The sequence below is a fragment of the Sabethes cyaneus genome, chromosome 3 (assembly GCF_943734655.1).
Source record: "Sabethes cyaneus chromosome 3, idSabCyanKW18_F2, whole genome shotgun sequence".
Classification (NCBI taxonomy): domain Eukaryota; kingdom Metazoa; phylum Arthropoda; class Insecta; order Diptera; family Culicidae; genus Sabethes; species Sabethes cyaneus.
The window spans coordinates 190,652,680-190,676,991 of NC_071355.1; the positions used below are offsets into that span (position 1 = coordinate 190,652,680).

Sequence of the window (24,312 nt, forward strand, 5' to 3'; positions counted from 1 at the left end):
TGAGCAAGGAACCAGTTGACTACCATCCTGAGGAGTAAAAAACCGAAAAAGAGGACAGAGATCGAGAAGGACTAGAATAGCTATTTCGAGCTAATGACACGCGCAAGTTTTACGAAAAGGTGTGCCTAACTCATAGGCCGCACAACGAAATCTGACATGTGTAGGGACGAGGGTGGAAATTACAAACGAACGAACGCAAGGTGGTCGACAGGTGGAAGCCGTTCTTCGAGGAACACCTCAATGGCGAATTTGGCGAAGGAGGCAGAACGGAAATTAACCTAGGAGTACCCATGGAAGATAGTAATGTCCCAGCACATGATCACCAAGAATTCAAACGAGAAATCGGGTTGCTAAAGACGAACAAAACCGCTGGTAAGGGCCGTCTACCGGCAGAAATTTATAAAAATGGCCAAGATCGCAACGGCTCTACACTGGGTTATTTCCACGATTTGATAGTAGGAGAAGCTACCGGAGAAATGGTTGGGAGGAGTGTTTCCCATCTACAGAAATCCTGTTCCTACTCTTTGCTATCCTGTTACGTAGGGAGTTTTTCGTAGGGAATTACCAGGCGGGCATCACGGGGGCTCACGCAACTACGGACCAAATTGTTACCATCCGACAGATCTTGTGGAAATATCGGGAGTAAAACATACCCATGCATCCAGGGATGGTTCGATCACTTTGACTCAATTTTGATTCATTTGACACTACCGTCTCAGCCGAGCAAAATTTGACAAATTAATGTATGGGACATTTGTAGATAATCACTAGATCTACAATTTTGCTAAATGAAATGTTGCTGTAACTTTTGTAGTTACCGCGCTACAATGCTAGTACCTTTTTAGTAACTAAATGAACGTTCATTTAGTTACTAATGATGTACTAGCATTGTAGCACCGTAACTATAAAAGATACAGCAACACTTTATTCAGCAAAATTGTAGATCTAATTATTATCTACAAATGTCCCATACATCAATTTGTCAAATTTTGCTCGGTTAGGACGCTACTGTCAAATGAATCAAAATTGAGTCAAAGTGATCGAACCATCCCTGCATGCATCACATCTTAATTGAATTTAAAGCAGCATACAATATAGTCGATTGAGACCAGCTATGGCAGATAATGCACGATCACGGTTTCCGGATAAACTGATCAGAGCTACATTGGATTGAGTGATGGGTTTCTTGGGCATCTCGGGGACACTCTCAAGTCCCTTCGAGACGCAGCGAAGGTTAAGGTAAGGTGACGTCTTATCCTGCATGCTGTTCAACATCGATCTTGAGCGGGTGATCTGAGGATCGGGCATCGAAACAAGAGGCATGATGTTTACCAAGGGTAGGCAACCCCTAGGCTTTGCAGATTACTTTGGATATAGGCAGGATCATAGCCAGGAACTTTGCAACGGCGGAGGAAAGCTACCCCAGGGGGGGCTCTATAGCCGCAAGGTTACCGAGTCTGCTTTGACAAGCGAATGGTCGTGGGTTCGAATCTTAGTAGAATCAGGCCATTCGATGTCAAAGTGACTTTAGCATTGGTTTATTCTCAGGCCCCTCATCACCCTTCCTTCATGTTGAGTTCTACATTATCCCGAAGACGCTTCTTACGATCAAAAGCAGACAAATCCACCCTTCTGTTTATGAACGACGAAACCTACGTAAAAATGGATTTCAGCCCAGATTCCGGGAAACCAGTATTTCACTGCCCAGGTTAAATTTGATGTTCCAGAGTACCTCCAAAACTAGAAGATGTCGAAGTTGACCAAGAAATTCTTGATTTGACAAGTAATATGGTCATGCGGAAAGCGGAGTGCACCTTTCGTGACAATAGATATCATGAATGGTCAAGTATATTTGAAAGAGTATCTCCAAAAGCTTCTTCCTCTTTTGAAGTCTCACAATTGTCCTCGGGTCTTCTAACCGGATTTGGCATAATGCCATTACGCAAAGGACGTGCTGGAGTGGTATAAAGCAAATAATGTTAATTTCGTGCTAAAAGATCTTAACCCCTCAACAGTCATTATTTTTGGTTATTTTGGAATTATTTACTACTGTAAGCGCGCCTAATTCTGTGCACCGCATAATTTAATGAAAGATTGTAATATTCTCGTATTGATAATTAAATGTTAGGGTAAGGAACGAGTTAAGTAGTGTCACCTAATTTAATCAGTTGAAAATAAATGAGCCGAAAATGCACTTTTTTCTTCATATTTTCAAAATCTTTTGATAGAAACATCTTCACAAATCACTTAACCATAGATTTTATTCACACAAACACAATTTACTGGGTGTCTGACAAGAAATATGATGAATTAAAAATTGTTGTCCAAAAACGTACATTTTTCAGCTGCTGAAGGCAATCGCCACCTCGCTACTAACCAATCCATCACATTTTTCAGCACTGATTACAACCACTCTAGAAGTCAAGCACTCAATTGTCACATACCATATTATTCACTACCCTTTTTCTATTATCTAAGGCTTTGTTACTAGCCGAAAGTTTTATTATTTTATAACAAAACTGAAAATAAATTCTGAATTGACAGAACCTGTTCAGCAGTAGTAGCAGCTGCAGCGTAACGCATAAAATATCGTGTTACCAGGACACTGTTTCGGATCTGGAAATAAGAATGATAGGTTTGAAATTAACAAAAACCTCCAATGCAATGGTGAAAACGTGGTTCAATACTTCAAGAGAAATGTATGTTGATAATTAATTTTTCTTTATTAAAAACAACAGAAAAGACAACTTTTTCAATAATTTTCGAAGATTTTCTCAGTGATTTAATGAAGCAACGATATGTTTCAATGTTATTTGATTGGACAACACTGTTTTGTAGTCAGACCGTGTGCACTGCTATGTTTGCCTCTTTTGTTCTCCCACCGTCCTTATGAACAGCGAGTGAGACATCAAACTCGCAGTTTCCCATAAGAACACTAGAGAATAAAAGAGACGACGAATATCGTTTGCCGAACGTGTGTGTATGCCCCGATAAACAATTTAGACAGATGGCATTTTACGCATCTACCGATCAAAAATATCAAATCTATTAATGCTGATGCCGATTAGTAGGTCGCAGTACGCGAACTTACTGAATAGGGGGAAAACTTCAAGGGATTTTTTATGGGGGCGTAAAAAAATTCAGATTTCAGGACTGTTTAAAAAAGCACCTTGAGAGTGAAAATATGTTCGGTGTGATCAAAATTAGTTCCATTGCTTCAACTTTTAAAGCGAAAAATCAAAAGTTTAGCTCAACAATAGTGTCTTCCAATGGTAACAGCTTGAAGAACTAAAGGTATCAAGAAGATTGGTATGCTGATATCCCCCACTTAGTCAACCCATCGCTTGTAATAGGGTAAAACAATCAGTGACTCGCTTAGACTGCTTAAAACCGGTTCTTTACCCTACATGTACACATATTTTCCTCCTCCATATTTTCCATGTGTTAATTAAGTTATAAATTTGCAGGGACTTGGATGTATTGACTGAAATGTGGGGTGCGTAGAATTGAGCGCACTTACGCTAGTATCAAATATTTTATAATTACTCTCTAGAAATACCTCAATATTTGGTTAATTTCAATATTTCTATAACACATAATAACAATGGCTTTTTATTGAATAAGTCTGAGACTCAAAAATGTAACTCCACTAATGGAACAACTTTCGTATTCCTGTTGCAGTGAGTTGAGTATCACCTAGCTCGAATGATTCAATTTAATTATCACAGAAGTCGACGAGCTGGACACGATTATTTTGAGTAACTTACAATCAGTTGAGCCGACAGTGAAGACAGTGAAGAAAACCTATTCGACTTCTAGAATGCGAAATTTTGCGAGAGTCGACTTACAAAATTTGGCTTAATGCATAAATTACTTTAATTTGCTTGGTGTTTTTCTCAATTTTATCTTTCAATTTACCTCATTTACCTTGATTTTTCATATTTTTCGTATTCGTATTTTCATAAAAATGTAAGTAATTTGCAAAATTTTATTCAATAAACATCAAAACCACTGTTTTTCCACTGGCACGTAATCAGGCCGAAAAAACCAGCAGCAATCGCTTACGCGTATCCGCTCTTGATGATGGTTTGGAAAACACACAATTATGATCACGTTTACTTATTCTAGCAACTAAACTGCTGTGAATATGATGTCACAGAACTATTCTACTTCTTTTCATCACGGAAGAATACAAAAATTCCCCTCTGATATGAAAATATAAATTAATTTTCATTCAGTAGCAATCTGCAGCATTTTGCTTTTAATTTCAGCATATGGTGCTTTATTTATACTACTATCAAGATGTGATGCATTTGCGCCTGAAACTCTTCTATCATGTTGACATAGTTAGTATTTGAGTGACAACCACTTGCTTCTGGTGCTAATGTATATGTACGATTCAATGATACACTAGCGCCAGCAGCAAGCTGTTATCACTGCAAAACTAATTTTTTTTAGTTATCTTCAATGAACCGGTATCTAGGCAATACCGACACGTTATCCATCGGTCTCTCTTTTGATCTGTTTTTGAAAAGCATTTAATCCCTGTGTAGGCTATTTCGGCCGGTCGGATTTAAAAAACACAGACACCACTATAGAAAATGAGCCCAATTTAGCCGCAGAGGCTTAATCATTTCTCGCGACAATAACTCAAATTCAGTGGCGTTTCATTAAGACCAAAATAAACGCCGATGTTCAGTAAATATTATTCTATCAACTGGTATAAAAATTTTGTCTCGAATGAATATAGTTTAAACGTAATTCTTGAATATTGTTTAGGTTTCCGCATAATGGGCTGAAAATAACCTCCCGTACCCCGTTTTCACTTCGTCCCGTCCACCTTCGTTCGAAATTCCTATCGATCGAAGTACAGAATATTTAATTCTGATAAAGAAATATTTGTTGACTGCCTTCTTTGTTTTTCGTAACTATTTGCTTATATTCAATTAAAATTAGCCGTGATCATACTTGCAATGTCACCTCGAATAATCCTACCAATAAGTGACCTGCCAGGACATAAACTTAGAAACTATCAATAACGCTTTTCTAAATTATCCCGATTCTATATGCGCAACATTTTATGGAATGCGAATAGAATCATCCGAATAACACATTCGAAAAAGGAAATCAAATGCGTATCGCTAACAAAGGCAACAGTAATTTGATATTGATCTCATTTCCAACTTATTTGGCACAGGTTAAGAACCCACCCGTAATAATTTCACATAACTAAGTGGACTAGTGGACCACCCAGTTTGCAGGCTCAATTTTGACGAGCAATTTTTTTCCATAATTTTCAACATTATGTTATTAAATAAACAAATTAATTTAGGTTCTCTCTCTCTCTCTCTACCTCATCTTAATATTATTCATTGTTTGATCGTTTACTTTATTTTCTTTTCGCAGCTACTTCCATCGACCAGAGCGCAAGACTACGACGGTAAGCCGCATAGGAAGTTTATAATTGAGCATTTAGCATTATAATAACCCAAGAAAATAACGCGTGAAATTTACAACCTGTTTTTGCAGATTATATAATGGCTTTCTAGCCGTAAGGTTTATAGTTATGGCTTCCTAGCAGAGCAGTGAAAATGCATTTTTTAATCTTTTTCTTCTCTTGCGCTGCCCCGTTCCAGTGACTGACATTCAGTGCTCGTTTGCATCGCAAGGCTCCAACCTGGGTGACATCATAACGGCCAAGCTGAAGAAACCGATCGGTTTCAAAGGAGCACCGCTGTTCGCGGACGACCGTGCCGTCAACCCGGAGGCCGACTTCGCATGCTCCATCAAGCAGGACCGGAAAGACCCTAGTGAACTGAGCTACGACCTCAAGATTACCGATTTCACACGCTGTGGTGTGCTGAAGAGAAATGTAAGAACCTGGTCACTGTAACAGTTGTGCAGCAGCAGTTGTGGGCTATTTTTGAAAGAACGGTCGGTCATTAGATAAAACAGGTTCCGCGGCGGACAATATGTAGTTTAATGCTTACGCCCTAGATACGGGTGAACTCAGAAAGCATGAAAAAGATTAGAATGACTTCGAGCAATAATTTCAATGAAGCTTGAAATAAGAATTTTTCTCCGCAATTTGTGGAGCGATTCGTTGCAGATCAGTACTCTGACCCTTTCCGTTTAAGGTAATGAATATCACCGGAAAGATAAAAGCGCAACTTATAATTCGGAATTTCTATTACCTCGATGGTTGGAATGAAAAATATCATCAAAAAATAAATAAAAATTTATAAATTCTTTAAATAAAAAGAATGTAATGAAATATAAAGGGAATGCTGCAGATTTTTTTGGTAAATAATTACTCATTGTGGAGCAAATAAAACTTTTTGATGGGGGGCTAAGCGGAGCGATAAAAAATTTAAACATTTAAAATATCCCTCAACACATTTTAGCATTCTAATTTTATCTTTCGAACGATCCTTGATCAATAAAAAGGAATTATTCACAGCGAGCAAATAATCAAGCGAACGAAATAAAAAGGCAAAACGCTTGTTGAATTAAAATTCATCAATTTACACTTTCTAGGGTTTCGTTCACGTCCGCATTTGGTTCCCTCAGTTCCCATCGGTAGTAATGCAATCCGATCAGGAACTGATCATAATGTGCAAACCACCGGAGCCAACAGTTATCCAAAATAAGGCGGCGGGGTTCGCCGGAAGTTTGTGAGTTTAATTATAAATTACATTTTTTCCCAACAAGCAAATTCTATCTAACCCCGAAACTTCTCCACCGCAGCCCGCACGGAGCACGTGTTTCCGGTGTGGTGGAAGAAACACCCGGCCGGCTCGAGTACGAAGTCGCCCTGTACAAGGAGGCCCCACCAATCGCTAGGATTGCCGGAATGAAGAATCATTCGGCACCGAACCAGCTGGCGGCGATGACAAACAACGAAGTACCGGTCGATCAGGCCGTTCCGATCGGAACCAAGCTGCAGCTGCGAGCTCGAATCAGCGCACAAAGTGTGTGGAAATATGTCAAACTGCTCGAGGTAACCGTTTCACCAGATCCGGACGATCCCCGCGCTGCGGGGTCGGTTTCGTTGGTCCGAGATGGCTGCCGCAATCGGGACTTTGCTTCGATCATTCCACATCAACCAGCACGCTATCGGGACAAGCCTAATGAAGTTTTCCTGGATTTTGAGGCATTTTTATTAAGCTCCATGAAGGAACGCAGTACGCTGTGGATCCACTCCCAGATTAAGGCCTGCATGGACGCAATGGACTGCCAGCCTGATTTCTGTCTAGATCTCTACGAGCCAACAAAGCGTAAGGGTAAGATATTCTCAAGCTACTGTTAGGTGGTGAGATCTAATACGACCGTCATTTTAGGTCTAGGAAGGCGTCGTCGTTCTACGGGAGAGGTCGCGTACGGTAATTTGTTGTCTATGGTTGGTCATGATCGATTCCGGAGAGCCTCCGGAAATCTCAACACAACGGAGTACACGAAGTTTAACGAAAACATCGAATACACCGTACTGATGCCAGGTCAGTTTGATGACACAAGGTACCAAGAAGTACCGGATCAGTGCAAGAATTTCGTCATGATATCGGGATTACTTGCGGGATTGCTAGCGTTATCCACGATCATTGTAAGTACATTCACTACGTCCAGTAGCTGTCTTCCATCTATAAAAATTTGTTTAATTTCAGACTTGTGGCCTAGCTTCCAAGATGCAGGGCAACGGTAAAAAATCGTCAATCGACGAACTCAACGTGAAAGGGTACTCCGGCCGAGCAATCGTCCAATAAATGAAGGCTGAAAAATTTTGTGTTCGAATCGGTATTAGGGGAAGGGCGGTAAAGACGGACACTGCGGGAAAGACGGACACTTGTCATATTTCATAAACAATAATTTTTTGAAGCAAATCAATGATGGGAAATGTTTCTATAGATTGAATTAACACTTTTGAAATAAACTACCGATTTTTAGCAGCGTAACTGACAAATTATTAAGCAAAACAAAGAAAAAATGCGTATATACGCTAACCGATGTAATTTTGTGCGTGAAGAAAATAGCTGGTAAATCGTCTAAAAACAACATGTTCATGCTAAACCGATGACATTGCGTTAGTTTGATCTTTCACTGAATATCCATTGGAAACCTAGTGAATTTTTGAATATTCAGTAAAAAGTTATTGAAGTTTGAAAAAATGGTATCCAAGTCGGGAAAGACGGACACCCAACGGTAGGGAAAGACGGACACACAGATTTTGAACAAAATGGGTTCACAACAACGCCCAACAACGATTTAACATTGCAAATACTTCCATATTATATATGTAAAAGTAACCAGAAGTCATATAACAGTTGGAATGAGCCAACTTTTAGAAACGATTAATTCGTCACCAATTAAAATATTGAAGGGAACCATTCTATTTTCTCGCTCAAAGGGGGGATCGGGAAGGGGGTTTCCCAAACCAATTCTTTCCTAAATACATTATGAAATATGTTAATCTTTCTTAATACTGATAATTCGACGACGCGTGACACCTTTTTGCGAGTGTCCGTCTTTCCCATATCAAGTGTCCGTCTTTCCCGCCCATGCGCAGAAACTCTGATTTATACATGATGTTTATAATATTAAAAAATGCATAAATTTTGGAAGAAATTTTGCAGCACACGTTGTAACTTTATTAGACAGAGACTTAAAGGTTCAGTTTATACGAAAATTGGGATCAATACAGTTATATTTGAGTAGATATTGAGTCTTTACCTTAAGGTGTCCGTCTTTACCGCCCTTCCCCTACATTGAAGTTTGGATGTAGAGCTCAAGATTCAAAAAGTTTACAGGATCAAGAGCTTCAGAAACTGTATATTTAAGAAGCTAGGTCAAACAAATATTTAGAACGTAAGGTTACTAGCTTAGTCAGTATAACTAGCATATTGAGAACTAAGCCCGGTTTTTAAGTCTAAGCATTTAAAAACTGGGCTTACCGGTAAACGTTACAAGCCGCTGCTGGCATTCAGTATTGTAGGAAAAGCACTTATAGAGCACTAACATGATTCAGACTGCATTTTCATTAGTGTATACAAGCGAAAAACGCATGAAAGTGAATATGTACAGCCAAACGGCTGCAGATAATTTTAGAAAGCATTTAAAGTTAAATTTATTTATTTTCCAGCCACAGATTGTAAGAATATTTTAACTAAACGAACTGTATCGGATGCATGTACAGTACAGTGTACAGTGATTTTATGGACGAAATAAATAGTTACGTTAGTAAATAGTACAGGGTTCGTTGTTAATTGTCCTTTAAATAATTAAATATCACTATCCAAACTAGGCTGACGTAATTTCATATCGTGAACCAGTAGAAGCTATCATTACTAATCAAAATTTCTATTCTGAACTCTAAAGTATTACTAAATAGGTTTAGTAAAAATTGAAGATACGAACACTTCCAAACATAAAATAACCCTAGCCGAATGTATGCCGTTGGAAGAATTGCAAATTGTTTACTGCTTTAATGGTATAACAGTTGTGTAAATTCTCGGATATCGGATGTTCAGACCGGTAGTCCCTTACGGACTTGAGATTGTAGGTTTGCTTACGCAAGATATATGTGGACTTGCAGTATTTGAGCGAACACTCAACGAAACACCGTAAACTACGAGCTACAGGCACTACTTGAAGACATTCCTTGGTGACTGGGTGACAGTCAGGAGGCTACGGTGGATCAGCCACGCCACAAGATGCCGGCCTGCGAGTGAAATCTGTTCTCTTCAAGAACCCCATCTACACCAGGGATAGAGGGGCTTAACGTGCTAGATGACTTGATCATATTAATCTCACTAGCGAGTATCGAGACGGTCAACGAATTGGCGACGAGTAGTCCAGGATTCAGTACAATGGAGACAAACTTTTGATACAGCACGAACCACCCTGGCTCCATGCTGCTAAAGAATGCAAAAGTATAAAGCAAAATTTTAAGCATAATTTGACGTACGTGGCTTTCTAGGATCACATAATCTAATAAGATCTGTTCATCCCATATCTATAATACCTTGATAGGTATTTTGGCAGGCTTGTATTTTCAAGCTAAAGCTGGCTCGGCCCATATCAAGAATTTCTCGTCGCGAAATAGTCGGCCTACTGTAGCCTCCCAACGATGGAGTTCCTCGCAAGACAGCGGGACAGCCGGGCAGCGATTATTAAATACTGGCAGTTTTGACGTTTTCTCCGCGTTTTGCAGGTGTACAGCAAAACAGACTTAACTTTTATCATTTGAAGATTCAGATTTATACTGGTGGAACGACACCATCGGTCTCCTCCATTTCATATGCCACAGAGCTAGAAGGCAAGTACAGAGGACCCGAACCGAGGCAGATGTCTAAGCGCGTAGGGTCGAGCTTAGTGCGGCCAGATTCACGCTCAACAAAGAGGTTAGGCGTAGCAAGAAATCCTGTTTTCGGAAGGTATACCGTGGTGCGGACTCAAACCCCTGGAGTGGTGCTTACCAGGTGGCGATGAAAAAGATGACGGATGCATCTACTCCGCCGGAAACCTGACCATATAAGCTGAAAATCATCGTGGAAGGGCTTTTCCCGTACGGTCAATCCAATGACATCTTCGTTTCGGTCATAAATGAGGAGCTCATTGCGGTTGCCAGGAGTCTAAAAACGAAAAAAGCGCCTGGCCCTGACGGGAAAGCGAATGAGGTACCAAAATCGGCGATCTAAGCATACCCTGATATGTTTAGAGAGCCGCTTCAGAATTGCCCAGAAGTATGCGAATTTCTAGACAAATGGAAGAAATTGGTGCTGCTACTGAAACCGGGTAAACTACCAGGAGATCCCTCATTGTACTGGCCGATTTGCCTACTTGACACTTTAGGTAAGTTACTAGAGCGGATTATCCAAAGCAGGCTTACGGCTGTTGTGGAAAGTGATACCGGGTTGGCAAGGACACAGTTTGGATTCCGTAAGGGGAAGTCCACCGTCGATGACATCAAGTCCGTCGGGCCGAGAAACCTATGAGACAGAGGTGGCGGGGCGACAGGTATTGTGTCATAGTCAGGAACGATGTCAAAAATACCTTTAACAACGCTAGCTGGGTTGCGATCGTGTTAGCGCTGCTTAGGATGGGGGTACCGGGACATCAATGCAGGCTATTTAAAAGTTACTTCGAGAACCGGACGCTGGCGTCGGACGCCATAAGCATAATAGAGGAATGGATAGCTGGGGTCAATCTACGATCTACGCAAGGCGGCTTCAGAGGCCAAAATTATCGAAGAGAATTAAGTGATTGTCTCCAAGCGTAGTGTGCAGTAGGTGGGTGGCAGACTTTAGGCTAAACTTCATCAGCGAGGTGGATTATACTAATAAAGCGTCAACAGCGGTTACTATGCAATCCAAGATTATGCTAAACGGCTATGGACCTAGCAGCAGTAAGAGACGTTTGATGGCCAGCGTCAGTCCTAACATATGGCGCACCGGCATGGGCCCCAGCTTTGGGTAGAAAGCGTAACCAGCGTAAGCGTTGCGCGTAGCGTGCGGGTATCGTACCATATCGCTGGATGCGAACGGGGCTATTGCAGCCATGATTCCCATATGCATACTTCTAGGTGAGGATATCGATTGGCATAGACAGAGGAATGTCAGGGGCGCTCGGGACTCGGTGATGGATGTGATGACGCAGTTGCAACGGCTAGAACGTTTGCAATGACAGGGCCTGACCTAGGTTAGTTAGGGTCAGATAAAGGGCTGAGTGAGCAGACCAGGCCCTAGGTGATGGGTGCGGCGGTGTGACGTGACAAGGAGTGCTGTTTGAACCAACATCAACAACGGCTACGATGGAGTGCTTATACACGTCCTCCCTCATGAAGTAAAACCTAATGGTAGTTCCGGAAGGGGTTCAGGAAACGGAGCAGGAGAGTTTTTGGTAGGTAGGCGCAAGTTGGCATCTTGCGAATCCTACACGACACCGTGAAGATGTTGTCTTTCGAAGATTTTTTCGAACCTACATAAAAATATAAAAAAGCATACCTCCTGCAGCATTGCGATGTCGATCTTGCGGTTCTTTACTTCTTCATAAAGCACATGAGTACTTACGAGGAAATTTAGAGACCGGCAGTTCCATGTTTCGAATGTTCTTTGCTGATTGTTCCATCTGAGTTACTACTAATATCGTTCGTTGGTACGTTTTTTATGGATGCGGGCATGCAAGGCCCGCAACCAACCTCACTGTATCGACGGATGACCAACGTAGCTTGAAAGAGCCCTCCTTCCCTGTCAGTATTCGACCATGGTTTTCACCAGGATTTATTACCAAACATGTAATAAGGTAGCTTGTATCCCAGCTGGTACCACGCAGAAATAGAAATAACATTTGTTGAATAGGTAGCTATGAACCATTGTAGGCTCTATTTTATGCCCAGAGCGAATGGCACCAACGGTACACACGTTTACCAGCCGTCTCACACTTAGCCTCAATGAAATGGACCAGCTTTCATATGAAACTCCTTTATACCAACTTGCGCTAATGTTTTCGAGATTTAGTAGGTCAAACGCTTTTTGATATGCCTCCAGATTCTAACAACTTTTAACACAGGCTTTGAGCCTGACGGTTGATATGCAATCTATCCCTGGCTCTTGAGTCCTGCTTTAAGTAAAGAGCTACACGTTATGCTAGTGTCTGATAATTTAGTCTGAGAAGTTGGTTTTACAATAGGCGGACTCTACCTTCTTCGACCCTACCCTTCCCACAAGATTGTTTAACTACCGTTTTCAGTTCAGTCTATCATTGACGACTTGTCTTAAGCGTTCTACTTCACGTTGGCTCAATGTTTTGGCTTACGCCTTTCTTCGCTTGCCGATCATCCTCCAGATTTTATCAGTAGTCGTCATAAAAGCGTTCTTGACTCCGACCCAGTGCTCTTAGACGGTTCCACCGAGTGACAATTTCAAGATAATTCAACTTGTTCTACGAGATCTCTTTTGGCCTCAAGAGCTCATCAGTCTTCGGATGTCGTAATGAAACGTGCGATACGCAACCGTATTGTAAAATTGCTTTGGTTAATTTAGTTCGAAAACAGACACTAAGGCAGCCTGCAAGTCGTAGGCGAAATACGTATCTGTCGTGAATAAAATATACATAGTAGAATTAAATTGGATAAGTTTTCTTCTTTTTATTTAATTTTAGGTAACTAATACTGACCAAGTGATGATTGGATGCAATATCCTCGCATTCTGCTTCAAGAAAGCTGCTTTCACATTTTCGATTAATGCCAATATGGTCATTTTGATTTTTTGTTGGAACGTCGTGGGAAATCCTTGTAATCCTATTTGCTAGTAGATGGCAAAAGGGCGATCCACCAATCATCATGTTGTTATTACTATAGAACTCTATTATTTGAATTTTTGAGTCACCGGTCAATTATGTGTGCAATTTAAAATTGATATTCACCGAAAAATATCAATTTTAAATTGCACACACTATAGAACTCTATAAACACCTCTTCTTTTTTGTTTATCTGTTCCTTGGACGCCTTCGAGGGCTACGTTGTTTTAGTCAATCGTCTCGTTGAAGTCGTCCAAGTGGATTTAAATGTCCCTATTTCTGAACTTGAGATTTTCTGCACCACACTGTTCAACTGGCAATTCAAACACTCTTTTTCCTGCAGATTGAGAAGACTTGATCCGTGCTCCCATTCGGGTTCTGATACGAGTTTCACACCAAGATGCATTTACTCTGCAAACTTCCAAGCATAACTAAAAACTGTGGATCACATGTCCTACCTGTCGTGTCCGTCGGTTATTTTCAACCGAGTTCTCCGGAACACGGAACAACATCCGTCAAAGTCTGCGTTCGTCCAAAAACTGGATCTTGTTTAGACTTTTAGAGCATGCTATATCATGCCACAGTATGCGTAAGTCTCATATTGAACGATTCATTTCTCTCCTTGTCTCTTATCTTTCGTATGACGGTATTCTTCGTATGCAAGGGGTTTCAGCGAGGGTTTCAGTTACACTCAAGTAAATAATTCAGTTTCATTAGATTTGTTTTACGCTGATTAATCTAACTCGGCTCGTTCCCTACACTACCATGGAACGAAGAGTCAACATAAAATTCACTGGACAACAAATGCATCAATTCGAAATTGATAGTGGAACATTCGGAACAATTTAAGCACCTTTTCAGAGCTAATACTTTTTTTTATATTGTATTCAATGTCTGTTACTCAATAACAGGGGGATTTTTCGGCTGCAGCTGTTCCAGCTTCGGTACATCTGCAGCCCAAATTTCATGCCCGGATGCTTCTAGCGCAGCCAGTTCCTCCGGATGGGCACTCTTTTTGTGCTGACGACAGTTGGGTCCACTGGCGAAGGATTTTTCACAAAATGGACATTTATATGGCCGATAGCCAGTGTGAAGCATCAAGTGGTTCTTCAACGTCTTCGAGCGTTTAAATTCGTTACCACAGTATTGGCATTTGAATCTCTTCTGATCCGAATGCACAACCATGTGCCGCCTGAGGGTACGTTTCGTATTCAAACGAAGTCCACATTGCGGGCAGACGTATTGCGTGTCAGAGTGAGTATCTATGTGTATCTTTGAGAAAATGTATGTTTTCAATAAATCCTTACCCGACTGGTATTGAAAAAGTGCAACTAACCTTCAAAGCCGGCATATTCTTGAACGCTTTCGGACATTGTGGACAGAGAAAATGTCGTTCATCGCTATGAGACGTCTGATGTTCTTTCAACCATCCTTTAGTTGAAAAATCTTTACCACACTCCTCACAAATGTACGGTCGTTCGCCGGCATGAATTGCTTTGATGTGTGTTACGACACTTGTCATCTTACTAAACCTAGAATAGGAAACATGAGTCAAGAAAGTAGATAAATTTGGTAACAATTTTGTTACTTTTTATCACAAAAACGACATGGATGTATCATTTTCAGCTCGGGTGGTAAATGCGTTTCGGCGTGCTCTTTCTGGCGTCTAGCCGAAGCGAATCGTTTCGGACAAGAAGCACAGGGAAACAGCAGCTCTTCCGATTGCGAATGTTTTGTCTCGAGATGCTGTAAATAGGCGGATCTATGGCGGAATTCACTGTCGCAGGCTTCACACCGTGGTCGCGGCTTGAGAACCCTTTTTTTCTCCGGTGAGTTTTTTGACTTGGCGCGGGGTTTTCGCTTTGTAGCTTTCGGAGGTTTTTCATCTTCGATCTCAAAGTCAGGATTGAAATCTGACGTCTCATCCGCTGAGTTTTCATTCGCTGAAACGGCAGGTGAATGCCGTTCTTCTGATGATACGCTATCGGATAAATCATCGTTCTTAGAATCACATGAAACTCTACTCAATTTTCCTTGAAATATAAAGGGTTTGACATTAAAAAATAAAATATTTCAAAAATGATTCTGCTTCTACTTTTTTTCCTCCGAGAATCGAATTTTGTTTCATCTTTCACCGAAAGCACAAAATCGGCATCGTCTTCGGGAATATTCGAATTAAGACAGGCGTCCGCAGCCCAGGCAACCGTTTCGGGAAAAATGTCTTCTTCTTTAACCAAAATTTCTGCGGAATCTTCTAAAAACCGAAACCGGGTTTCATCAAGTTTAATCTCGGAAAAGTCATTCTCTTTTATGGAGTATAATTCTAGTAGCATTCTATGTGTTTGCTGATACCGTTTCCTAAAACTATCCAGTTTATGAACAAAACTGTAACATTCATTGCAGACGTTGCTAGCGGCGTTGGATATTTCCTGTAACTATTCCAAAAATGTTAATCTTAAAATTTATAAAACATTTTAATATGAAGACTTACCGAAAAGTTTAAATGTCTCACTATGATCTTATTTAGCTCATCAAGAGATTCTAGGTTCCAACTAGTTTCTTCGTTGGCACACAATCGGCACCAATTTATCCATCTAGTTTCCATTTTCGATAAATTGTATAATTTTATTTCACAGTATTTTGCAACTACATTTAATATAATATATATTAGACACTAAACACTATTTTTAAAATTTGCAGTACATTATTGAGATATTTTTTTACTGCATTTGAGATGTTTGACATTCCAATCAATGAAAAAAATAATAACAACGCCAAACAGAGCTAACTTCGCTCAGGCAGTGATGCCAACTTTTTTCGAGCTACTTTTCTTATCAGTACACGAAAAAAATCGACACATTGATGCGAAATGTTTCACGCAATAAAAATATTGTGCCTGGCAGCCAAGGGCATGGTGTGTTGCTATCTCTTTCGCACGTCTAATGCTACCACAACCTTCAGTTATCTTCGATTAAGATCACTTTCGTCTAATAGAGAATTCGTACCGCCCGTTAATGTATTTAATACTGGCACTAAGACTATCCACATACTAGAGATGGTCGGGTAGCGGAAAATTTACCCGAAACCCGCACAGGTACCCGTACCCGCCGGATACGGGTCGGGTTCGGGTATTGAAAAAAAATAATTTGCGGGTTCGGGTCGGGTACGGGTTTTTAATTTTTGGTTTTGAAACCGGGTATGGGTCGGGTCGGGTATCCATTGACCTCATTTAACACTAAAAATTGTCGGGTACCCGGACCCGTACCCGTGCCCGACGGGTTGCGGTCGGGTTCGGGTATCAAAAAAAAAAAAACTTGCGGGTTCGGGTCGGGCACGGGTTTTTATTTTTTTTCTCAACCGGGTACGGGTCGGGTTCGGGTATTCAAATTTTCATACCCGACCATCTCTACCACATACCCTTGATGTAATCATGCTATCTCTTTCTCATGTAGGAGTGAGAGAGAATCCTTCAACTAGTTCGCCAGAAATTAGAATTTCCATTGAATAAACCGTTAGCCGTCACTCGGACCGAAACGTCAGAAGAGACGGTTACACTCACCCCATCGACATCTCTATATCGAGCTGCAGCGAACGTCAGCGACAGCATGTCCTGGGCTCAAAATTTGACAGCGGGCCCAAATCAGACTGCTGGCAGTTCAGTGAAACGTAGTGCTTACATGCTGTCTCATTTTCGCACACACGAGATGTTGGCGGCGAAAACATGCCCGCTTAGGAAAAATTCGGATGCCCGGCAGAAATCGAACAGGATCAATATGGCGCCGGCAAAATTTGACATTCAGAACCGGTTCGTCTTCTTCGTTTTTCGCTCGCTTTTCTGTATGTCTAAAATGACATTTTAAAACGGGAGATACGTGTTTCACACAATGCTGCCTAAAGCGGGGTACGCTGCTGAAAAGTAATGGGTAAAAAGATAGGACAAGAAATGCTCAAGAAATCGATTTCGTTTACGATTTCTTAAGCAGTACGCACTTCATAAGAAATATTATTTCTCGTTCAGATGGCGCAGTTTTACATGCAGGTGAATTAAAACGTCACTTTTCCGTACGGAATAATATCCGGCGCAATTATAACCACAAGAAAAAATGACAGGTTGTTGCTTGCATTGGAGTTGTCAAAATTTCTTCGGTAAATAGCAAGATTTTTTCTTGAGCTGTTTTCTTTTCAGCAGCGTACCCCGCTTAATGTTGCAGTTCTGCATTACAGGTAAGAAAATAATATTCAACATGTTTCTGCGGGATTTAGTTTCTGTTTTTAACGCCTCACGAAACATTTTAAATGGTCGATTCCAATAACGTGCGTGCTCCGTGCATTCTTTTTGTTTTCAGACCAAAGGTCCCGCTCATCTGGTTTCAGCTTCTGAAATGCACCGAAAACTAACAAAAATAAGCTGAACGTAAGAATGAACAATAAAGTAGTGTGAAATGCGCAAATGTATGTATTGTATTTATTTATGATGACAGCTTTCTTTAATCAAAAAGTTACGCAAAAAACACAAACCGGTTGAATCGGTTTCGGTATCGGTTCTGTTCGACATGGCTGACAGAAATCGAACAGAAATCTGGCAGACAAAACCGTTAGGCAAAATTTCTTCCAGAATCGGTTGTTGCATTTCTGCTAGTTTTCACGGGTGACGGCGGCCAGAAATCCGGCAGAATGCCTGGCAGAAAAAGTTCGATTTCTGCCGGACGCGCCTAAGCGGGGTGTTGCCTGCCGATGGGGTGGTTACACTGCAATCATATGCATTTGACGTTCGTTTCACACCCCTGGATGAATTAGTTTGTGAAATATTTCAAACGGCGAAATATTCCATTTTGGTAGGTAAGGTGAATTCGGCAAATTCACAGAAGTTGGTCGAGCTTAGCCCGTGCAGTTTTGTTTATTTTCAACGCTAAATTTCTTATTTGCATTAGCTAGTGCTAAGTGTTTTACTATGTTCTTGAGCTGTTTACGAAGATTTTAAAATTTCTGCGTTTCGTCACGTTTTGCTTTCGGATTCAGTAGTAAAAGGATTTTAGTGATAATTAGAGAATGTTAGGAAATTGGAAGAGCTGGTGCCGCTTGTGTGCCAATGAGTGTACCGTCTTCACCTTGGAATCTCTGGATGAATTGAACGAGATCCTCCTGAGACATTTCAATTTTGCGGTATAACATATTGCTATTTACCGTTTGCTTTGTAATATCTGCAATAAACGTTTCAGCTACAAGAAATAGCTGATATTTGTAACAGTATATGCGAGGAATGCTACAATTTTGTAAACAAATTGGATCGCTTCAAGGAGCGATGTTCACAAACTAGTAAGCTACTCACGGAACTGTGTGCGGCAAATGACGAGGACTTGCGTGATGGCGATATTCAGGACTTACGGTTTCGATTTCTTAGTGATTCTATAGTTGTTGTACCTGATGACGAAACTGACGATAAGGATGGCATTCAAACCGACACATCCGAACCCAATTTGGAAACTTCTAAATTGCTTGAGCAAGGGTTGCACACCAGCGATCTTGGGGTGCAAGGGTTAATCGGACTAGAGATCGTTCAAACGGCTTCGAGTGAGATGAAAAGTGAGTATTAAAGGTTTGCTCGACATTGGACACTTGTAAAGTATCAAATCTTTTTAGGTCAATCGCTTGAAAGTTTGGATATAAAAACCGAATTTGCTGTTTGTCCCTTGGATGAAGACGACCAAATTGAAGAGCATGATAGTGAAACGGCAGCGCAAAATGATGATGAGGAAACTGTTTTAGATGTGGTAATAAGTGAAGACAGCTGCAATTCTGACGAGGAAATAAAACCTAAAGAATCGAAAAAGGAAAACAAGCGTAAAGTGAAATCGAAACGCATTGAAATTGTACGGCAGGATTTAGAAGATAATACTGAAATTGGAATTCAGTGCGAGTCGTGTGAGAAAACTTTCCGCACGCGTTCACTCTACGTGTACCATCTGCAATCGAAACATCCCGACTCGAGGGAACTTGCCTTCAGCTGCTCGCTTTGCCCTAAACGGTTTCCTTCGGAGAAAAAAGCCAAACTGCATGAATATGTGCATCTACCGAAGGACAAAAAGGTGCTACACCCGTGTGATTTCTGTGATAAGAAGTGAGTAAGTTGTTCAGTCGAATCAAACAGCTTTAATAGTTTCTATGTTTTAGGTTTAGTCAATTGGTAAATGTTCAAGCGCATATTAAAGCTGTTCATATAGGTGAGCGTCCGTATATTTGTGAAGAATGTGGCAAGGCGCTTGGAACAAAGGGAGCTTTGAAGGAACACCAAATAACTCACAGCGATGAGAAACCATTTCAATGTTCTTATTGTCCGAAAAAATTTAAAAATTTACCTCGACTAAAAGTAAGATTTATGATTTATGATATGAGTTAACGAGTTTATGATTCATTTCTTTCAGACACATGAAGATATACATAACGACACGCTATATGTTTGTCCCCACTGTGGACTACAGCTAAACACAAAGCGAACGCTAAAAATGCACATGGTTGTGCATTCGGATCAAAAAAGGTTCAAGTGTCAGTACTGTGGTAACGAGTACAAGCGATCGAAAGCACTGAAAAGCCACCTGATATTGCACACTGGTTTGAGACCCTATCAATGTCCTTTCTGTGAAAAGACATTTGCCAACGGTTCTAACTGTAGAACTCATAAGAAAAAGGCACACCCAAAAGAGCTAGCCGCTCTGGAAGCATCGGGAGGCCAAACGCCGGCTACTAATATTCCTAAGCTAAGACAATTGCAACCAAAGTATGAAGTTGATATAGTTTAATTTGATTTAGTAATTCATATTCATATTCATACATTGTATTCATAATTTACAGGACACCAGAAGATCAAGCGAGTGTGGCAGCAGATGCGACTCGGCAGGCTTCAACAATTGTTGCATCCAATCCAGTTCGCGTCGTGGCCGAGCAACAGTCTCCAACTGCTAGTGAATCTTTGTCCACCGAGGATTTGCTTCTGACGCGTAACGTACGGCTAGTGACCGCTTACTTCCATTCTCACAGTGAACCACCTCCGTTAAATATCTTAGCAAACAATGTGAAAGGTGGAACGCAGAAAGCGGAAAAGGTTGTCCCAAAGCGAGTAAATTCGAAGTCTGTAATCGGCCAACCGCAGCTAGCCGGTTCCGATGTAGTTACGATACCTCCATTGCAGTTGATTTCCAGTAATCTTTGAACTTGTGTCTGTTGAGTTCATACCAATGCAATCGCCTAGGCTAGTGCAAAGAATTAGTTCAATTAGGTTATTTACGTTTAAGTTAAAGATATTATGTGCTGGATGGGAATGTTGAAAGAAAACGTTTGTGACGTAAGCTATTATGATGGTTTCAAATTGGAAAAAGCTGGGTTTGTATCCGGTTGTAATTGGCTCTTATTATAGCTTGATAAAGAGGAACGTTATACAAACTTCTACTTATTTTTTTTGCTCCTTTTCCCCACACAAAATCTTTTCCTTTTACATTTAGTTTAACCACAGTAGCAGTTTCTTGTTTTTATGCAATAACGCTAAATTTTTATTCCATGATTACGCTAAGACGAAATAAAATAGCTTTTGAAACTATATGCGTCTAACTACTGTCTAGTCGTTCGTAACATCCCTATCATAGTTGTCGAACTTTACTGAAATCTCGCTTATAGAAGACTACCTATATAGTCTAAATTCAGTTATTGAAAGTCGATGGATTGGCAATACATTACTAATCTAATCTAATCTAATCTAATCTAATCTAATCTCATACCAATGCAGCCAATTCTTGAAGGCATCCTGGAAAATGACGATTGGTAGAATCTATAATTTTTCTTGTCAACGGCGAGGCCAGCTCCGCAGCATGTACCGCAGAGAGAATTCAAAGGAATCAAGTGGAATCAAAAATGATCACTAACAGCGAATTTGTTTATTCGATCTAGGTAAATTCTATCTGTCAGGTCAGGAGCAAATGAACACAAAAAATTCAGCCAGTTCTAACCCAGATTGAATAAACAAATTCATTATTATTTCATTAAACTCCTTGCAATCAAGGGGAAGGAAGCAATCGTAGACTTCCCGTACCAAATTCTTTCTTTAGGTATTATATATTTGCAGTCGTTGGTAGTATGTTTGCTAATTAAGGTTAAATGATACTAGGGAGGCTGGTGAATGGCTGGATAATACAGACCCACTAATGGTCCTACCTCCTCGTGATATCAGCCGGAATACGAGCAAGCTTAGAGGAGACCGGGTATCAACCCCGGGTGAAACTAAGGTCATATACTGACAAAACCCAATTTTATCAAAGCGGTGGAGCGACCAACGAGCTGGGAACGGGCGTCGTAGTGACGGGCAGAATGGAGGATCGCGCAATGGACTGGAAAGTGATCAACGAGAGGATGTGCATTTTGAATTTTATCCTTTTTCTTTGAAGCAATTTCTTCAACTACACCATAACAAAGGTGCATTGTCCATACGAAGGTAGACTCGACGACGAGAAGGAGGATCGAGTCCCATCGCCTGCACACCAATACGTACGATTACGGCCTACGATGTATCACTTGCAACTTCCCGAGGCCTGGTGATCAGAAGCACTTGTTTTCCCCGCGAAGATATCCACAATTACTTGACCAGCGAATCTTGAACCAAATCGACCATATTCTCATCGATGGTCGGTTTTTCGCGAACATCACCAAGGTACGCTTCCTACGGGGCGGATATCGACTTGGACCGATACCTAGTAGCAGTACATGTGCGTTCAAAACTATCGACGGTTTATACTTCGCGACAAAGCGACAAAAATTCGACAATTGGACAACCCGTGAATTGCCGAGAACTACGCGCGCTTACTGGATGAAGCTCTACCTTTCTCTTTAGAGCTAGATGGTTCGACCCTCAAAGTTCGGCTGTTACCGAGGCTGCAACGGTAATGGGGACGGGTAATGCTAACATGCGCTGGAGAGGAAAAAGGAGCTTGAAAAAACTCTCTAAGCATTACCACGAGGAGGAAGGAGGACAGATCGTGAAGAGCTGGAACAATTATTCCATAACTAATGAGACGCGCAAGTTCTGTGAGACCGTGAACCATCTTACTTTACTTACTTATGTGTGCATATCGGCCGGTCCGGCAGAACGAAGAGATGAAATCAGAGATCTCCACTGGTGACGGTTACCCGTCATGGCTTTTACTTGTCGCCAGGTTTCCAGGTAAGTTCTCATCTACAACCCGGATGTCGTTGTACAGCTGCATCGCCATGAGCCTCTGAGTATGCCTCTTCTACGCTGTCTTTGCGGATTCCAGTCGAGTGCTTTTCTGCAAATCTCGTTTGCTCCTTTCTCAAGGTGTGACCGATCCACTTCCACCAACGTTTTCGAATTTCTGTTGCTATCGGCCGTTGATGACATCGACGATGAAGCTCCTCATTGGATATCTAATTGTCAGGCCACCAGGCATGAATGATATACCGCAGGCACCGATTAATAAATACCTGCAGTTTTTGCGTTGTCTCCGCTGAGACGCACCACGTTTCGTAGGCATACAGCAGTATGGATTTAACGTTTGAATTACAGATTCGGGTTTTTGTACGTAGAGTGATCTGGTTTGAGCCCCAAATGTTTCGTAGACCTGCAAAGGCACCCCTGGCACTATCGGGCGTTGTCTGGTTACCAAGATATCAAAAGGCGTCTACCTGCTCAACTTGTTGTCCCGCTACTGTGAAGTTGGTGTGATTGTCAGTGTTCACTACCATAGACTTAGGTTTTGCTACATTGACTGCTGCCTGTTCAAAATATTCAGTCCATCGCTTAAGCTGACCAGCTCTGTCCTTTAGCGGCATCCTTGGATTAATCTTGGCACCAACAAAGCGGCATGAAGTATCGTACAACAAATGGATATCACCATTGGCGATGTCGGTTTCTCCTTGTTCGGCTAGGGAGTTAGTCCAGGCTCTTTTGTCTCACAAATAAGCTCTTTTAACAGCTCTCTTCAGTTCGGCGTATCGTTGCCGGACAGTCTGTTTTTTTTTATTTATTCACTAGGCGAAGGAAAATACCTGGGAGTAAAACTACTTACCCTCTTCTCCCAAAGGCACAAAACCTTCTTTTACGTAAGACAAAGGATTGCACTATGGACTATCTTAGTCGTTTATCGGTTCCCACTTTTCACCCGTATATGCCCCTGGACTCAGTAGGAATCCAACTTCTCTTTCTCGAGCAGCATTTCCACCTTGTTTGCCAGAGTAGAACAAGACTTGCCCGGATGATGTCTATTGTTCGCCAGTACCCGACCAGCGGACCTCGCTCAGCCCCAGGATTTCAAGCTTCAGACAGCCAGTTTCCCTTGCAAGTTGAGCTAGTTTGCCCTGCTGGGCATGGGCCAATATATCGCAGTGGTCCAAGATCCCCAACAAGGAAAAAAAATGGGCCAATATATTCCATGTTCCGATTTGTGTCCGTGTTTTCATGCTAAAGGTCGTTGTCAATAATCCAGATTGATTACTTCTTTCATTTTCATTAACTTTTTTTTTTGTTTTCGGGTGCAGTATGTTGTTAATAAAAATGAAAGCAAAATCTGATACATCATAAGTGCGATTTGGATTCGGTAACAAAACATGATTTCTAGTTGATATCAACAGCAAAATATGTAGTAATTTTGATATACTTTTGTTGTCAAACCCGGCCCGAGCAAAGTTATAGAGCAAATCGAAAACAAAATTTGATATCTTGATGTCACGGATTACCTTATCCTTATCCCGCACCTATACAGCACCTTCACGGTGCCGAATAGGTTTCGCAAGGTGCCAACATGCGCATTCTTACTAAAAACTCTCTTGCTCCCCATTTCCTGAACCCCTCCCGGAACCGTTAGGTTTTACGCTGTTAAGATCGACTGAGGTACATATATTGTATTGCGGATTTTCGACTTTCCAGTCAGTTTACATTGAAAACCGCTATTCAGCGCACATTCTCTGCGCGATGTTGTCGGCGTAGGTGTCTTCTCCAACGACCGCAAGCATCACCCGCTG

General features: G+C 41.2%; 3 protein-coding genes across 3 annotated transcripts in view; 2 read left to right on the forward strand and 1 right to left on the reverse strand.

Moving 5' to 3' along the window:
• The window catches only part of LOC128742778 (uncharacterized), a 52,662-nt gene extending 43,429 nt beyond the window's left edge, over nucleotides 1–9,233 (forward strand). Inside the window, exons 3-8 of the mRNA XM_053839231.1 lie at nucleotides 5,407–5,440; nucleotides 5,637–5,872; nucleotides 6,538–6,674; nucleotides 6,748–7,283; nucleotides 7,341–7,600; nucleotides 7,662–9,233. Of these exons, the coding sequence (XP_053695206.1) occupies nucleotides 5,407–5,440; nucleotides 5,637–5,872; nucleotides 6,538–6,674; nucleotides 6,748–7,283; nucleotides 7,341–7,600; nucleotides 7,662–7,760 (1,302 nt within the window). The 3' untranslated portion in view covers nucleotides 7,761–9,233. The remainder of the gene's footprint in view (nucleotides 1–5,406; nucleotides 5,441–5,636; nucleotides 5,873–6,537; nucleotides 6,675–6,747; nucleotides 7,284–7,340; nucleotides 7,601–7,661) is intronic.
• A 4,954-nt stretch (nucleotides 9,234–14,187) lies between these two features.
• On the reverse strand, nucleotides 14,188–15,936 carry LOC128740523 (zinc finger protein weckle-like). The gene is made up of 5 exons (XM_053836068.1): nucleotides 15,782–15,936; nucleotides 15,386–15,725; nucleotides 14,879–15,323; nucleotides 14,627–14,822; nucleotides 14,188–14,562 (listed from the first exon to the last, which is right to left on the reverse strand). Exons 1-5 carry the CDS (start codon nucleotides 15,893–15,895, stop codon nucleotides 14,188–14,190), a joined length of 1,470 nt encoding a protein of 489 aa, XP_053692043.1. The 5' UTR covers nucleotides 15,896–15,936.
• Nucleotides 15,937–18,314: 2,378 nt separating this feature from the next.
• LOC128743392 (zinc finger protein weckle-like) lies at nucleotides 18,315–20,754 on the forward strand. The gene is made up of 6 exons (XM_053839956.1): nucleotides 18,315–18,453; nucleotides 18,510–18,873; nucleotides 18,931–19,408; nucleotides 19,462–19,657; nucleotides 19,713–20,065; nucleotides 20,140–20,754. Exons 1-6 carry the CDS (start codon nucleotides 18,340–18,342, stop codon nucleotides 20,495–20,497), a joined length of 1,863 nt encoding a protein of 620 aa, XP_053695931.1. The 5' UTR covers nucleotides 18,315–18,339; the 3' UTR covers nucleotides 20,498–20,754.
• Nucleotides 20,755–24,312: the final 3,558 nt, after the last annotated feature.

What these genes read in the sequence shown, in the direction of transcription:
- LOC128740523 (XM_053836068.1), bottom strand. Translation starts at nt 15,895, where the DNA reads ATGGAAACTAGATGGATAAATTGGTGCCGATTGTGTGCCAACGAAGAA. An exon ending in CGATTCTCGGAGGAAAAAAA is followed by an intron (nt 15,324 to 15,385) that starts GTAGAAGCAGAA and finishes TTATATTTCAAG; the next exon opens with GAAAATTGAGTAGAGTTTCA. An exon ending in TGTCGTTTTTGTGATAAAAA is followed by an intron (nt 14,823 to 14,878) that starts GTAACAAAATTG and finishes TTCCTATTCTAG; the next exon opens with GTTTAGTAAGATGACAAGTG.
- LOC128743392 (XM_053839956.1), top strand. Translation starts at nt 18,340, where the DNA reads ATGTTAGGAAATTGGAAGAGCTGGTGCCGCTTGTGTGCCAATGAGTGT. An exon ending in GGCTTCGAGTGAGATGAAAA is followed by an intron (nt 18,874 to 18,930) that starts GTGAGTATTAAA and finishes AAATCTTTTTAG; the next exon opens with GTCAATCGCTTGAAAGTTTG. An exon ending in AAAATTTACCTCGACTAAAA is followed by an intron (nt 19,658 to 19,712) that starts GTAAGATTTATG and finishes CATTTCTTTCAG; the next exon opens with ACACATGAAGATATACATAA.